Source organism: Aquarana catesbeiana, linkage group LG03 (genome assembly GCF_042186555.1).
Source record: "Aquarana catesbeiana isolate 2022-GZ linkage group LG03, ASM4218655v1, whole genome shotgun sequence".
NCBI lineage: Eukaryota > Metazoa > Chordata > Amphibia > Anura > Ranidae > Aquarana > Aquarana catesbeiana.
In genome coordinates this window covers 605,120,957-605,138,751 of record NC_133326.1, presented here as the reverse complement: position 1 = coordinate 605,138,751, position 17,795 = coordinate 605,120,957, and the positions used below count along the sequence as shown (strand labels likewise).

The following is a 17,795-nucleotide window of genomic DNA, read 5'->3' as shown; positions in this document are numbered from 1 at the left end:
GAATAAATTGCCTTATTTTTTAACTTTACATATTAAAAAGGGATTGTAAACCCTTGTGATGCATTAAGGTGAAAAACCCCCAGCCCCCTCGTTTTTTTACCTGAGCCCTGGAACTTCATCCGGCGGGGACACGCTCTTCCTCTGCCCAGGGTTCTCGGCTCTTTATTGGATAGATTGATAGCAGCGCAGCCATTGGCTCCCACTGCTGTCAATCAAATACAATGATGCGGAGGGCGAGGCCGAGTCATATATTCGGCGGTTATGGACGCCGAATGATGGACTCAGGAGCATGCCCGCAATGTAACCCCCTGGGAGAGTGCTTCTCCTAGGGGGTTATCTGATGTGGGGAGGAGCCGCGAGAGCCTCCGAGGGACCCCAGAAAACGGTGTTCAGGACCACTCTGTGCAAAACGAGCTGCACACTGGAGGCAAGTATGACATGTTTATTTTTTATTTTTTTTTAAATAAACAAAGCTTTACACTCACGTTAAATTATACACCACACTTTTAAAGGTTATTGTCTGACTAATCGGCCAAATAATTGATTATGAAAATAATCGTTAGTTGCAGCCCTAGTATGAGTGCTGCCAGCATTGCTGCAGAGGTTGAAGGGGTGGGGGGGGTCAAACTGTCAGTGCCCAGACCATACGCCGCACACGGCATCAAATTGGTCTGCATGGCTGTTGTCCTAGAAGGAAGCCTCTTCTAAAGATGATGCACAAGAAAGCCTGCAGTTTGCTGAAAACAAGCAGACTAAGGACATGGATTACTGGAACCATGTCCTGTGGTCTGATGAGACCAAGATAAACTTATTTGATTCAGATGTGTCAAGCGTGTGTGGCGGCAACCGAACCAGGTGAGTACAAAGACAAGTGTGTCTTGCCTACAGTCAAGCATGGTGGTGGGAGTGTCATGGTCTGGGGCTGCATGAGTGCTGCCGGCACTGGGGAGCTACACTTCATTGAGGGAACCATGAATGCCAACATGTACTGTGACATACTGAAGCAGAGCATGATCCCTCCCTTCGGAGACTGGGCCGCAGGGCAGTATTCCAGCATGATAACAACCCCAAACACACCTCCGAGATGACCACTGCCTTGCTAAAGAAGCTGAAGGTAAAGGTAATGGACTGGCCAAGCATGTCTACAGACCTAAACCCTATTGAGCATCTGTGGGGCATCCTCAAACGGAAGGTGGAGGAGCACAAGATCTCTAACATCCACCAGCTCTGTGATGTCATCATGGAGGAGTGGAAGGGGCCTTCAGTGGCAACCTGTGAAGCTCTGGTGAACTCCATGCCCAAGGGGATTAAGGCAGTGCTGGAAAATAATGGTGGCCACACAAAATATTGACACTTTGGGCCCAATTTTGACATTTTCACTTAGGGGTGTACTCAGTTTTGTTGCCAGTGGTTTAGACATTAATGGCTGTATGTTGAGTTATTTTGAGGGGACAGCAAATTTACACTGTTATACAAGCTGTACACTCACTACTTTACATTATAGCAAAGTGTCATTTCTTCAGTCTGCATTCACACCTGAGCAATTTCAGCTCACAAATTGCTCCTAAAACGCCTGAAAAACGCCTAAGAAGAAAAATCAAAATCTCATTCATTTCAATGGCACCTGTTCACATCTGAGCGTTTTGTCACCTGAAGCAAAACGCCTGAAAAATGCCTTAAGCTCAAAAAAGAACAAGAGCTTCTTTGGGGCAGATTACAGGCGTTTTTCTGCTTTTTACATTGGTGACCTTTACAAAATTGCGACAAAAACACAGTAAAAACGTGCGACTTTGAAAGGCTCCAGTGTGAATGCAACCCAAGTGTTGTCACATGAAAACATATAATAAAATAATTTACAAAAATGTGAGGGGTGTACTCACTTTTGTGAGATCCTGTATATAAACACATGTGATTCTGCACTTTCGCCTATCTGCGGTGCCAACCAATGAATGTCCGCCGGCACCCACCAACCGTCAAGCATAGACACAGAATGGAGCTATGCCGATGTAAACAAGGCAGAGCTTTGTTCTGACAGGGGGAAGTGATGGATTTTGTGTCTCTACAAAGCAGGGAATAAAATCCATCACTTCCCTTAGTAAAAGCATCACACAGTTTACACCAGGGGTCTTCAAACTATGGCCCTCCAGTTGTTCAGGAACTACAATTCCCATCATGCCTAGTCATGTCTGTGAATGTCAGAGTTTTACAATGCCTCATGGGATGTGTAGCTCTGCAACAGCTGGAGGGCCGTAGCTTGAGAATCCCTGGTTTACACAAACACTGGTTAAGCACAGTTAACCCTTTGATCGCCCTAGATGTTTAACCCCTTCCCAGCCAGTGTCACTAGTACAGTGACAGTGCATATTGTTAGCACTAATCACTGTATTAGTGTCCCTGATTCCCACAAAGGGTCCGTTAGTGTCTGGTTATTTCCTGCAATATTGAATTCCCGCTAAAAGTCGTTGATCGTCCGCCATTACTAGTAAAAAATAAATAAAAATTCCAGTAAATACAGGTACTCCTCACTTAACGACCAGGTACTCCTCACTTAACGACCAGGTCATTAAACGAATTGGTTGTTAAATGAGGAATCACAAGTAATCGATATTTTAACCGCTTCGGCCCCGGAAGATTTTACCCCCTTCCTGACCAGAGCGTTTTTTGCAATTCGGCACTGCGCGGGCGTGCGACGTGTCTCCCAAACAAAATTGACGTCCTTTTTTCCCCACAAATAGAGCTTTCCTTTGGTGGTATTTGATGGCCTCTGCGATTTTTATTTTTTGCGCTATAAACAAAATAGGAGCGACAATTTTGAAAAAACACACTTTTTACATTTTGCTATAATAAATATCCCCCAAAAATATATAAAAAAACATTTTTTTTCCTCAGTTTAGGCCGATCGTATTCTTCTACATATTTTTGGTTAAAAAAAAAAAAAATCGCAATAAGCGTTTATTGATTGGTTTGTGCAAGTTATAGCGTTTACAAAATAGGGGATAGTTTTATGGCATTTTTATTAATAATTTTTTTTAACTAGTAATGGCGGCGATCAGCGATTTTTGTTGTGACTGCGACATTATAGCGGACATGTCGGACATTTTTGGGACCATTGTCATTTATACAGCAATCAGTGCTATAAAAATGCACCGATTCCTGTGTAAATGACACTGGCAGTGAAGGGGTTAACCACTAGGGGGCGGGGAGGGGTTAAGTATGTTCTAGGGGAGTGATTACTAACTGTAGGGGGATGGGCTATCATTTGCCCAGCCCTGCCATTCTGCCGACGTACATCGGCGTGCGCCGGTCGGGAAGGGGTTAAGCATTCTTAACTACTTACTGTGAAAAAGAATAAAAAAGGTCTAAACACACAACTCCAGCTTATTAACGTTTTAGTTTGCATAAGTACAGAACACAAACGAAAATTCTGTACTGTACAACACAATAATGTATAGTGCATCGTTCGGGTGGGGAGAGCTGGTCCTTAATCCAAGTGGTTGTTAAACATGCAAGTCATTAAATGAGGAGTATCTGTATATACACACACACACACCATAGTTTGTAGACGCTATAACTTTTGCACAAACCAATCAATATACGCTTACTTACTTTTTACCAAAAATATGTAGCAGAATACATATTGGCCTAAATTTATGAAGAAATGTGACTTAAAAAAAAATTATTGAATATGTTTTATAGCAGAAAGTAAAAAATATATATTTTTTTCAAAATTGTAGGTCTTTTTTTTATTTATAGTGCAACCAATAAAAAACACAAATTTTATTTGGGTACAGCGTTGCACAACTGCGCAATTGTCAGTTAAAGTAACAGTGCCGTACCGCAAAAAAGTGGTCTGGTCGTGAAGGGGAGCATATGTTCCGGAAGACAAGTGGTTAAAGTGTATCTAAACCCAAGAACAAAAATGTAGTTTAGATGTGGTAGCTGCATTAGTTTGTTTTTTTCAGGCTTTTTCACAGCTTTTTTCTCCGCTTTATTTTTTACGGATGATCATACCAGTACTAGGGAGACAATTCTCACTCACCCTACTGTAAGTTTGAATCAGCAGCAGGAGGGAAGTGTGTTAGGACTACAGACTATCCCCCCCCTTTAAAGTTCCATAACATGGATGGGGAGGTGATCTTTACTCCAAAGAGATAGCTTGTGAAAATGCTAACTGATAAAAGTTATTTCTGGTAGGATCAATAAGTATTTTTTATTGAACAGATAAAACAAAAATGCATTCAAAAGTAAATTTAACAAAGATCGTAAGAGAGAAAAATGCATTTTTGGGGTTTACTTTTAGTACAAGGCTCTAGAACTCATACTTTCATGGCTTTTCAGAATTCACCTTCAAGTATACTAAATGTAAACAACTGTAACTATCTAGCTGACCCTCCACTAATAAATCCTGATAGATATACTGTATATAACCGAAAATCAAACTCACGGGATTGTGCAACACAAGCTCTTTAAGTGCCTGGACATCTTCATTAAACGTGGCAGACATAAGGAAAGACTGAAATATCTTAGGAAGTTGGCTGATAAAAAAAAAAAATAAAAAAATTATGAGGTCTAGTAGTAAATGCTTTCAGGAACAGCTGTCACCAGGATAAACAACACATACAGCAATTAACATTGTCAGAAGTTCTAATGCCCCGTACACACAATCGGACTTTCCGACAACAAAACCATGGAATTTTGTTTGAAGGTTGTTGGCTCCAACTTGTCTTGCATACACACGGTCACACAAATGTTGGCCAACAATTACAAATGTGGTGATGTACAAGACGTACGACGAGCCGAGAAAAAGGAAGTTCGATAGCCAGTGCGGCTCCTTCTGCTTGATTCCGAGCATGCGTGAACTTTTGTGCGTCGGACTTGTGTACACACGATCGGAAATTCCGACAACAAAGTTTTGTTGGCGGAAAATTTGAGAACCTGCTAGCCAACATTTGTTGGCGGAAAGTCCGCCAACAAATGTTCGATGGAGCAAACACACAGTCGGACTTTTAGCCAACAAGCTCACATCCAACATTTGGAAAATCCAATTGTGTGTATAGGGCATAACTCTTTTTGTGCAATACTAAAATTACAACGCTAAAAAATAAAAATGTTCAGGCAGGAATTGTGCTTTGAGAACACACAGTTAAAGTGTTCCTAAACCCAGGACCCTGCATTCACTATATCTGGTCTTCCACAGTACACAGAACATGGAAATGCAATTATTTTAGTAAATATAAACTGCTAAATACCTTTTCTCATCAGCAGTGTATAGCAGTCTTGTGACTTCTAGTAAAGCTTGTAAGAGGAGTTTTAATTCTACTCTGACTGTCCTGTGAGGCTGCAGGACTCCTAACCCTCTGTCTGGACAGTGCCGATTCACCCTGTGCTGATCATATGCACCCTCCCAAGAAAAGAAAAAAACTTGGGGACAGTGGAAGAAGGGGATGATAAGAGAAGACAGGATCAAAACAGCCATTTTACACAGAGCAGAAGATTAACCCCTTAGGCTCCATAGTGCTTAGAACAAGCATGCTTTACTGCATATACAGACTGATTTTACTGTGGTAGTTTTAGTAACACTTTAATTAGGGTTGCACCTCTACTGATACCGGTGCCGATACTGAGCATTTGCACAAGTATCGGTACTCGTGCAAATGCACTGATACTTGAAACCAAAACTTTTAGGCTCAGTTCTTTGAGCCGTCAGCGGGATTACCCCACCGACAGCTGAAATGTGTAAAAAAAAAAAAAAAAAAAGAAAAAACACGTCAATTATCAGTTGTTAAGGAGCCTGGCCGCTGTGTCCTTAACCAATGAACTTATTCAGCTGTCAGTGGAGTTCTCCTATTGACAGTGGAACCACGCAGACATTTATTGGGGGGGGGGACCTCCAGCTTTTTCGGGATATCCACATTGACAGAAGCTAGAGAATTTAGCAGATGGACAACCTTTAAGTGTTACCAAACCCACATCATTAAAATCAGTCTGTATATGCAGTACAGCATGCTTGTTATACTCAATGTGGAACCTAAGTTAATCCTCCACATTGTGTAAAAAGGCTGTATGATCCTGTCTTCTCGGATCCTCCCCTTCTTCCGCTGTCCCCAATCTATCTCCTGATAAGACAGAGCCCTTGGAGTCAATCTGCACATGCTCAGTTTGGTCTGTATTGCTAGAGAGTTTGTTTTTTTTCTTGGCACTGTCCAGACAGGGGGTCAGGGGTTCTGCAGCCTCACAGGACAATCAGGGGAGAATGAAAATTCTTCCTACAAGCTTTAACCAGACACTGACAGAAGTCACAAGACTGCTATATACTGCTAATGTGAAAAGGTATTTAGCAGTTTATATTTACTAAAATAATTGGATTTCCATGTTATGTGTACTGTGGGAAACCAGATATAGTGAATGCAGGGTCCTGGGTCTAGTAACAATTTAAATCATTCACACATACAAGTTCCAGTAATTAGGTGCTTACCACAGCAAGTTTTTCAAATCATCTTCAAATCCAAATGAGAAGATCAGGTCAGCTTCATCAATCACCATTGCTTGGAGGGTGTCCCGCACACACAATGTTCCCTGATTCATGTGACAAAGTACTCTGGATGGTGTACCCACCACAATATCCGGTTTTTCCATAAGGATTGGCCTGAAAGAAAAAGGAGCCCCAGTTAATGAAAGTGCACCAAGTTTCCAAAAGGTACTATTCACTGTACATGAAGAACACCTACCTCTGGGCAGAAACATCCACCTGCCCAGAGATGTCTGCCACTCTTATATCACGGGCACAGTAGAATGTCAGCTGACGAATCATCTGCTGAACCTGCTGGCCAAGCTCCTTGGTGGGTACCAGGATCAGGACCCGAACTGCCTGCTCAGAGACAGTCTGCAAACAAAAGAATACAGGAGATATGAAAACACACAGATACAAACATTGTTCATTCATTAAAACTGCGTACAATGAACTCAAGTAATATGAGGAGTAAAGAAGAGGGGGAATTAAGAAATTTACAAAATCAAGGAAAACTTTGATGTTGGCTATCTTGTTTAAATGCAGCATAGTTAATATTGGTTATTGAATTATAGAGCAGCAATAGTACTTCACTTTCTAAAGCATGTTCAAATTAACCCTGCCGAAACAGAGGCTGCACTGCTGATCAACACATAACTGCTGAAAATAGTTAAAAGGCTGTCACGCTGACCCATACAAAACAAAACTGATCCAGAACAAGTATGCAGATAAAGGACTTTACATTTCCCGATCTGAACACTCATTCCAGGTCAGCAAATCAAAGCATTAAAGCCAATTTCCAGCTTTTAGTGAAGTTTAAATAGTTTGCTTGGACCAAGCTGGTCCAAACAAATCATTTACTTCACTAGGGCATACAGTGGCTCTCAGTGCAGTATGAACTGTATGTAGCCTCAGCTACATACAATATACAGTGCTGTGTTCCAGCAGTGGGATAGTGACTTTCTGTTCCACATCCGGGACAAAATTGAGTTGGACTGAGTGCTGCTCAGCCATTCACAGGGAGCTTTGTATTCTCAGAATGTATACAAAGCTTCCTCTGTTTGGCTCTGTTTGAGTCAGAGGTCATGAAATCATCTGCCCATCTCGCCGCCTTAGCCAATCAGAGAATGGTTTGTATTTATTCAGAAAATACATAGCTTGCTCAGCCCAACTCAATTTTGTTCCGGGTGTGGAACAGGAAGTTCCCATCCCACTGCTGGAATACAGCGCTGTATACTGTATGTACCTAAGGTTTGGTTCAAACCAACTATTAAAACTTCATCAAAAGCTAGAGATCCACTTTATAAGTCAAAGACTACCAGCCTATTGCATTTTCAAAAGGGAAGCAAAGGCTTCCCCCATGTTTCTCTCATGGCAGGTTTACTTTAAAGCTTAACTCCACGTTTACTATGACTTTAAATAGTTCAGCCCAAACAAACCATTTCCTTCACCAGCAGATTTGCCTGCTGGACACACGGTATAAACTGTATGTCGCATCAGCTACATACAATAAACAGTTCTGTATCTTGGAAGCGGTACAGGGACTCTTTACTCTCACAACAAAATGGAGTCAGGCATTTACAGGGAGCTTTGTATTTTTGCATTAAATACAAAATTTCCTCTGATTGGCTGAGGCAGAAAGGAGGGTGGACAATGTCATGATCTCTGACAACCAAAGGAAGCTTTGTATTCATTCATAGGATGACTGAGCAACACTATTTCATTGCCAGAACACAGCCCTGTATACTCCATGTAGCATGTGTGCATAGACAGCATGCTTAGCAGACACATCAGTTAGTGAAGGAAATAGTTTGACCATTTAAAGCCCCAGTAAACAAGCAGTTAGGCTTTAGTGCAGTATTTCGTAGACCAGACAGTATAAATTAGTAGACAACAGGTGATTCTACATTTTAACAGCAGCAGAAATATATTTTCAAAAGAAAAAACAGCTCTATTCCAACAGTGGTAGTGAATGTAAACCAATGCAGATATGGAGCAGACATACAATGGCCAAGAAAGGATAATAACCATGCCCTAGTGCTGAAAAGCAGCAGTAATATTATTATTATTATTATTATTATTATTATTCAGGATTTATATAGCGCCAACAGTTTACGCAGCGCTTTACAATATAAAAGGGAGACAATACAGTTATAATATAATACAATACAATACAATACAATAGGATTAAGAGGGCCCTGCTCAGAAGAGCTTACAATCTAATAGGGTGGGGCAGGTGGTACAAAAGGTTGTAACTGTGGGGAATGAGCTGGTGGAAGTGGTAGGAGATTAGTTGGAGACGTGATAGGCTTTCCTGAAGAGATGAGTTTTCAGGGATTGCCTGAAGGTAGCAAGAGTAGGGGCTAGCCGGATAGATGGAGGTAGCGAGTTCCAGAGGATGGGAGAGGCTCTGGAGAAATCCTGGAGACGAGCATGGGAGGATGAGATGAGAGAGCTTGAAAGCAGGAGGTCTTGAGAAGAGCGGAGAGGACGATTTGGGTGATATTTGGAGACAAGATTAGTGATGTAGCTTGGGGCAGAGTTGTGAATGGCTTTGTATGTTGTGGTTAGAATTTTGAATTTAATTCGCTGGGTGATTGGGAGCCAGTGTAGGGATTGAAGTAGAGGGTTGGCAGACACTGAGCGGTTGGTAAGGTGGATAAGTCTGGCAGCAGCATTCATGATAGACTGAAGAGGGGATAGCCTATGGAGCGGTAGGCCAATGAGAAGGGAGTTGCAATAGTCAAGGCGAGAGATAACAAGGGAGTGAATGAGGAGCTTGGTGGTTTCATTTGTTAAAAAAGGGCGAATTTTAGAGATGTTACGGAGGTGAATTCTACAAACTTTTGACAATGATTGGATTTGAGGCTGAAATGACAAGTCGGAGTCTAGGATTACACTTAGTACCCTGGCGTGAGGGGAGGGACTGATGGTTGCATTGTTGATTTTGATGGAAAAGTCATGGAGGGGGGCACGGGCGGGGGGGAATATTAATAGCTCAGTTTTAGAGAGATTTAGTTTAAGGAAGTGGTGCGACATCCATGCTGATATGTCAGTTAGTAAGTTAGTAATGCGAGAGGAGACTGAAGGAGTGAGGTGAGGAGTAGACAGATAGATTTGGGTGTCATCAGCGTATAAGTGGTATTGGAAGCCGTGGGCAGTTATTAGGTGACCAAGGGAGGTGGTGTAGATAGAGAAGAGAAGGGGTCCAAGAACCGAGCCTTGGGGGACCCCCACAGAAAGGGGCAATGGAGAGGAGGAGACAGAGTTGTACACATTTCTAAAACCGATGGTACTAATTTTACATATATGTGTAGCCATAACCATACTTAAAAGACAATACTGTCATCAGATAGAGAGAGGATAAAGAGGACATAACACAAAAACACAAGTACACATACCAACTTGGACTGTAGAAGGTTCTGTATTATGGGAATGGAGTAGGCCGCGGTCTTCCCTGACCCTGTTCTTGCCCGCGCCAGCAGGTCCTTTCCTTCCATGGCCAGCGGAATGGCCTTCTCCTGAATTAACGTTGGCTTGGCCCATCCTAAATCTGCTATGGCCTACAGCGGCATGGAAATGGCAGGAAAAAAAAAAAAAAAATCAGACTTTATAGGTCAATCTACTAAATTTGTAAAGGTTAGTATATACTATATGGACCAATGACTGCTAAGGTTTCTGTGGAGACAAGGTGACAGACAAACGTGCACTATTCAATTGCTTCATACTCTTGTGCAAAGATCAAGTGTATTGGGACAGCCCAAAACAACTTTCATACAACCACTTTTTTTTTTTTTTTTTTTTTATTAGCGATACATTGCAGAAATTTCTTTAACTGTAAAAAACCTTGAAATGCTAGCTTCACATGTAACTGTCAGCTTTTGCAGGTGTTTTTTGTATAGACCAACGAAAAGCAGGTTACTAGAAGGAAACTGGTTGCTACGCACATTTTTTAGGTGCACCCATAAAGCTCATGGTGCCAAAAAAATGTTACAATCCTGCCCTAGAGAAGGGAGAGCACATCACTTAGATGTGAACAGGTCCCTTAAAGTGGTTGTAAACCCTTACACACCACTTTTACCTACAGGAAAGCCTATAATAAGGCTTACCTGTAGGTACTGGAAATATCTCCTAAACCTGCCTGGTTTAGGAGACATTTACCATATACGCTTGCGCCAACGTCATCGGCGCATGCGCACTAAAGAAAGGGCCCGTGCCGCGACCGTCGGCTCCTGTGCAGATGCGCGGGAGTGACGTAACGCGACTCCAGCCAGTCAGAGTCGGAGTCCGTGGCCCCCGTTGGAAGAGGGGTGAAGCTGGACGCAGCCACCAGCGGGGACATCGTGGGCTTCGTTTGCAGGTAAGTGCAACATAATGGGCTAGTATGCAATGCATACTAGTCCATTATGCTTTTACTTTGCAGGGGAATAAAGAGGAAGTAAAACCCATCAGGGTTTACTTCCTCTTTAAAGTACATGTAAACTCTCACTTTGCTAAACGATAGAGATAGACACACAGTGGGTAAAATAATTACTTGATCCCCTGCAGATTTTGTAAGTTTGCCCACTTACAAAGAAATGAAGGTTCTATAATGGTTATCATAAGTATATTTTAAATGATAGATACAGAATATCAACCAAAAATCCAGAAAAAACACATGATACAAATGTTATAAATTGAGTTGCAGTTCAGTTAGTAAAATAAGTATGTGATCCCCTACCAAACAACAATAGTTATGGCTCCCACAGACTGGCTACAGTATGTGGTGCACAGATTGGTCCTGTCAATTTAAGAAAGTGCTCCTAACGACAACTCGTTATGTGTATAAAAGACTTCTGTCCACAGAATCGATCCATTCAAACCTCTCCATCATGGGCAAGACCAAAGAGCTGTCAAAGAACGTCAGGGACAAGATTGTAGACCTGCACAAGTCTGAAATGGGCTACAATACAAGACCATCAGCAAGAAGCTTGGTGAGGAGACAACCGTTAAAGTGATTATTCGCAAATGGAAGAAGTACAAAACAACCATCAATCGCCCTCTGTCTGGTGCTCCATGCAAGATTTTGCCTCATGCTGTAAGGATGATCATGAGAAAAGTCAGGGATCAGCCCAGAACTACATGGGAGGAGCTTGTGAATAATCTCAATGCCGTTGGGGCCACAGTCACCAAACAAACCATTGGTAACACAATACGCCACCATGGATTGAAATCCTACAGCGCCTGCAAGGTCCTCCTCAAGAAGGCACATGTACCGGCCCGTCTGAAGTTTTCCAATGAACATCTAAATGATTCAGAGAAGGATTGGGAGAAAGTGCTGTGCTCAGATGAGGCCAAAATTGAGCTCTTTGGCATTAACTCGACTCGCCATGTTTGAAGAAAGAAAAATGCTGAAAACACATCCCTACAGTCAAGCACGGAGGTGGAAATATAAAAAAAAATACAAACAACATGAGAAGGTGGTTAAAGGCAAGCATACTGGTAGACCAAGGAAGACATCAAAGCCTCAAGACAGAAAACTTAAAGCAATATGCCTTGAAAACAGAAAATGTACAACAAAACAAATGAGGAACAAATGGGAGGAAACTGGAGTCAACATCTGTGACCGAACTGTAAGAAACCGCCGAAAGCAAATGGGATTTACATACAGAAAAGCTAAAAGAAAGCAACATCTTGTGCAACACTGCGTGATGATTTACCCTCTTTAAGGAGTTTGATAATCCTCTCCTTTTTTTCAATTGACATCTCTGGTGTTGGAGCCATGCTTCATGTCAGTCCACTTGTTGCAACAGCTCTCCAAGGTGTGATCACTCCTTTTTACCTACATACTAACAAGCAGATTTAATCTGATGCAGATGTTAGTGTTTGTAATGAAAATTTACAGGGTGATTCCATAATTTTTTCCTCAGAATTGAGTGATTCCATAGATTTATAGAACAAGCACAGGAAATAAATTATGGAATCACTCAATTCTGAGGAAAAAATTATGGAATCACCCTGTAAATTTTCATTATAAACACTAACACCTGCATCAGATTAAATCTGCTTGTTAGTATGTAGGTAAAAAGGAGTGATCACACCTTGGAGAGCTGTTGCAACAAGTGGACTGACATGAAGCATGGCTCCAACACCAGAGATGTCAATTGAAAAAAAAAGGAGAGGATTATCAAACTCCTTAACCACTTGCTTACAGGGCACTTAAACCCCCATCCTATCCAGACCAATTTTCAGCGCTGACGCATTTTGAATGACAATTGCGTGGTCATACAACACTGTACCCAAATGAAATTTTTATCATTTTTTCACCACAAATAGATCTTTCTTTTGGTGGTATTTGATCACCTCTGCAGTTTTTACTTTTTGTTAAAAAAATGTAAAAAACTGAATTTAAAAAAAAAAATTTTTTTTATTTTTTTATATTTTGTTATAAAAAATTTAAAACGGGTCATTTTTCTCCTTCATTGATGTACGCTGATGAGGCGGCAGTGACGGGCAGCACTGCCAGGTGGCACTGATTGGCACTACAGGTGGGCATTGATAGGTGGCACTTGTGGGCATTGATAGGTGGCACTGTGGGCACTGTTAGGTGGCACTGTTAGGTGGCACTGTGGGCACTGTTAGGTGGCACTGATGAGGCAGATGTGCCTCTTCCACTTGGGGACCGATGTCCCTCACATCCAAGCCGGTGATCGGCTTTTTTTTCTACTCACGCTGTCAGCGTGAGTAAAAAAAAAAAATGATTACCGATCTTTTGTTTACATCATGTGATCAGCTGTCATTGGCTGACAGCTGATCACATGGTAAGGGGCCGGGAATGGCCCCTTATTCGGATCGGTGATCACAGCGCGCCCTGCAGGGCGCGCACAAAGGGGAGGATGTCATATGACGGCCTCCCGGGAATTCAGGTCCGCGCTGTGGCCGTCATTCGGCCATAGCGCGGATGTGTAGTGGTTAAAGAAGGTAAATCATCACGCAGTGTTGCACAAGATGTTGGTTGTTCACAGTCGGCTGTGTCTAAAACATGGACCAAATACAAACAACATGGGAAGGTGGTTAAAGGCAAGCATACTGGTAGACCAGGGAAGACATCAAAGTGTCAAGACAGAAATCCAATCATCCACAGTCTACGACTGCCTTTCCTTAGCCCATTGTAACCTTGTTTTTTTGTGTTTAGGTGTTAGAGATGGCTTTCTTTTAGCTTTTCTGTATGTAAATCCCATTTCCTTTAGGCGGTTTCTTACAGTTCGGTCACAGATGTTGACTCCAGTTTCCTCCCATTTGTTTTGTTGTACATTTTCTGTTTTCAAGGCATATTGCTTTAAGTTTTCTGTCTTGACGCTTTGATGTCTTCCTTGGTCTACCAGTATGCTTGCCTTTAACCACCTTCCCATGTTGTTTGTATTTGGTCCATGTACTAGACACAGCCGACTGTGAACAACCAACATCTTGTGCAACACTGCATGATGATTTACCCTCTTTAAGGAGTTTGATAATCCTCTCCTTTTTTTCAATTGACATCTCTGGTGTTGGAGCCATGCTTCATGTCAGTCCACTTGTTGCAACAGCTCTCCAAGGTGTGATCACTCCTTTTTACCTACATACTAACAAGCAGATTTAATCTGATGCAGGTGTTAGTGTTTGTAATGAAAATTTACAGGGTGATTCCATAATTTTTTCCTCAGAATTGAGTGATTCCAGAATTTATTCCCTGTGCTAGTTCTATAAATCTAACTGTTACTGGCCACCACAATTATTTTTATTGATTTCTTTTAGTGTTTCTTAAAGCCAGAAAGTTGCCATTTGAAATGCCTTTAGTTTTTGGCCATGTCTGTGATCTGCTTTTTTTCTACAACAATAAACAACTGAAGGAACATCCTCAGGGACTGGTGATTCCATAATTTTTGCCAGGGGTTGTATATACAAGATTTTAGTAATGAGAACGGTATCATTAGCAGTAATCAGCATGGATTCATGAAGAATCATTCTTGCCAAACCAATCTATTAACCTTCTATGAGGAGGGGAGTTGCCATCTAGATAAAGGAAGGCCCGTAGACGTGGTTCATCTGGGATTTTGCAAAAGCATTTGACACAGTTCCTCAAACGTTTACTGTATAAAATAAGGTCCGTTGGCATGGACCATAGGGTGAGTACATGGATTGAAAACTGGCTACAAAGGCAAGTTCAGAGGGTGGTGATAAATGGGGAGTACTCGGAATGGTCAGGGGTGGGTAGTGGGGTTCCCCAGGGTTCTGTGCTGGGACCAATCCTATTTAATTTGTTCATAAACGATCTGGAGGAAGGGGTAAACAGTTCAATCACTATTTGCGGACAATGCTAAGCAGGGCAATAACTTCTCCTGAGGATGTGGAAAACTTGCAAAAAGATCTGAACAAATTAATGGGGTGGGCGACTACATGGCAAATGAGGTTTAATGTAGAAAAATGTAAAATAATGCATTTGGGTGGCAAAAATATGAATGCATTCTATACACTGGGGGGTGAAACTCTGGGAGAATCTAGGATGGAAAAGGACCTGGGGGTCCTAGTAGATGATAGGCTCAGCAATGGCATGCAATGCCAAGCTGCTGCTAACAAAGCAAACAGAATATTGGCATGCATTAAAAAAGGGATCAACTCCAGAGATAAAAAGAGAACTCTCCCGCTCTACAAGACTATGGTCCGGCCACACCTAGAGTATGCTGTCCAGTTCTGGGCACCAGTCCTCAGGAAGAATGTACTGGAAATGGAGCGAATACAAAGAAGGGCAAAAAAGCTAATAAAGGGTCTGGAGAATATTAACTATGAAGAAAGGTTGCGAGCACTGAACTTATTCTCTCTGGAGGAGAGACGCTTGAGAGGGGATATGATTTCAATTCACAAATACTGTACTGGTGACCCCACAATAGGGATAAAACTTTTTTGCGAAAGGGAGTTTAACAAGACACGTGGCCACTCATTAAAATTAGAAGAAAAGAGGTTTAACCACGTAGAGGGTTCTTTACTTTAAGAGCGGCAAGGATGTGGAATTCCCTTCCACAGGCGGTGGTCTCAGTGGGGGGGCGTCGATAGTTTCAAAAAACTATTAGATAAGCACCTGAAGGACCGCAATATACAGGGATATACAATGTGATACTGACATATAATCACACACATAGGTTGGACTTGATGGACTTGTGTCTTTTTTCAACCTCACCTACTATGTAACTGTGTAAGGGGGGAGCTCCAAAGAGGCCAGGTCCTGTAATGGGACTCTGGTGCAGACAGCTGATGAAAAGGGGAACTGTGATGGTAAACTTGATGTAAAGAGGGACTCTGATGAGAACTCCTGATGTTAGAGGGGGACCCTGAGAGGGGCACGGGTTCTGTTTAATCATCCTAATCTAATGATAGCTTAAAGCGGTTGTAAACCGCTGGACATTTTTTTTCCCTTACCCTGCAAGGTAATGTCATAATGTGCTAGTATGCATCGCATACTAGCACATTATGTTAAACTTACCTTATTCACTTACGGATTGCCCCCCGTCGTTTTACGTCGCTACTTTGAAGAGAAGTATTGGTATCCTCTTCTTCAGTGGGCGGTCAGCTTTCATATAGGCGATCGGGTCCTGTGTCCTGTTAAGCATGGAGACGAGTGAGGGGAAGATGGCCCCCACCCGTCTCCATATTATTGCAGGGTGGAAGCGACGTCAAAATGTCACTTCTGCCCATAGCTCTTAAAAGGGACATTTTTTATTTTTATTTTCAAATGACATTTTTTTTTTCTATTGCATTTTAGTGTAAATATGAAGAAAGATCTGAAGAAAAAAAAAATTTTAAACGCGCCCCATCCAGACGAGCTCGTGTGCAGAAGCGAACGCATACGTGAGTAGCGCCCGCATATGAAAACGGTGTTCAAACCACACATGTGAGGTATCGCTGCGATCGTTAGAGTGGGAGCAATAATTCTAGCCATAGACCTCCTCTGTAACTCAAAACATGCAACCTGTAGAATTCTTTAAACGTCGACTATGGAGATTTTTAAGGGTAAAAGTTTGTCGCCATTCCATGAGCGGGCGCAGTTTTGAAGTGCGACATGTTGGGTATCAAATTTACTTGGCATAACATTATCTTTCACAATATAAAAAAAAAAAAAAAACTGGGCTAACTTTACTGTTGTCTTATTTTAATTAAAAAAAAAGTGTATTTTTTCCAAAAAAAACAAGCTTGTAAGACCGCTGCGCAAATACAGTGTGACAAAGTATTGCAACGACCGCCATTTTATTCTCTAGGGTGTTAGAAAAAAATATATATAATGTTTGAGGGTTCTAAGTAATTTTCTAGCAAAAAAAAACAGTTTTTAACTTGTAAACACCAAATTTCATAGAGTGGTTAAAACAAACCTCTTCCAGCACTGAGATGTCAGCGCTGCATTGCTTCCGGGTTTGCGAACTTCGGCTCTGTGGTTGGCCGGAGCTGCGATAACATTACTCCTATGCATGCACGTGGGAGCCATCGTTCAGGGCACAGGGCTCTGATGGAATGGCGTGGGTGGCCGTTCCTTCAGAAAGCATGCGCCAGTGATGTCACAGGCTGCATGTACAGTAAATATCTCCTAAAACGGTGCCCGTTTAGGAGATATTTACACTACCTATAGGTAAGCCTTATTATTATTCCCTGTTAACTCCTGCATCGTCTGATACTTCCAGGTTGTGACCCGTGGTACAGAAGTGTGCTGAGTAAATAGGGAATACTAGCTCCCTGCATCTCTGTCACATTGTTGAAATTATGCCCCCTGACTTTTTCTTACTGCACCTCCAGACCACGTAGGCTAGATCTGGCCCTTGGGTATGAGCCTGGGTACCAAGCCCTCTACCATCACCCACCCCATAAGGTTCAGAATACTCCGCTCCTGGGCTTCTCTTTGCATTTCTGATTTAAACTACCCGACAACCAGATCATATTTTATTATGTCCGTGCACCCTCCATATCCTGTTCACTTCCTGTCATGGTGACAACACTGACATGAGTTACAAACTTTCTCCGCACTGTCTAAATCAAAACCACTTGTTGGTGGAGTCAGAGTTCGATGAGGCGAGATTCACACCCAGCGTCTCGAGAACATGCATTTTTTGCACTAAACCATTGAGCAGCCTATTCCTTTCAACGAGCTTCCCTATGTGCGCCAAAGCAGCTTATGTACCTTTTTTCGACTTTGAGCTTCGCACATCTGCTTGCCACGTTTGGGGTGGCATTAACCGCCTACCGACCGGCTCACGCTGATATACGTCGGCAGAAGGGCACGTACAGG

General features: G+C 42.2%; 1 protein-coding gene across 1 annotated transcript in view; it reads right to left on the bottom strand.

The window, feature by feature from the left end:
* Nucleotides 1–17,795, bottom strand: part of DDX56 (DEAD-box helicase 56) — a 46,448-nt gene that overhangs the window by 27,328 nt on the left and 1,325 nt on the right. Inside the window, exons 2-5 of the mRNA XM_073622183.1 lie at nt 9,910–10,071; nt 6,729–6,883; nt 6,476–6,646; nt 4,445–4,535 (exon numbers count right to left, since the gene is read on the bottom strand). Coding sequence (XP_073478284.1) covers nt 4,445–4,535; nt 6,476–6,646; nt 6,729–6,883; nt 9,910–10,071 — 579 coding nt within the window. The remainder of the gene's footprint in view (nt 1–4,444; nt 4,536–6,475; nt 6,647–6,728; nt 6,884–9,909; nt 10,072–17,795) is intronic.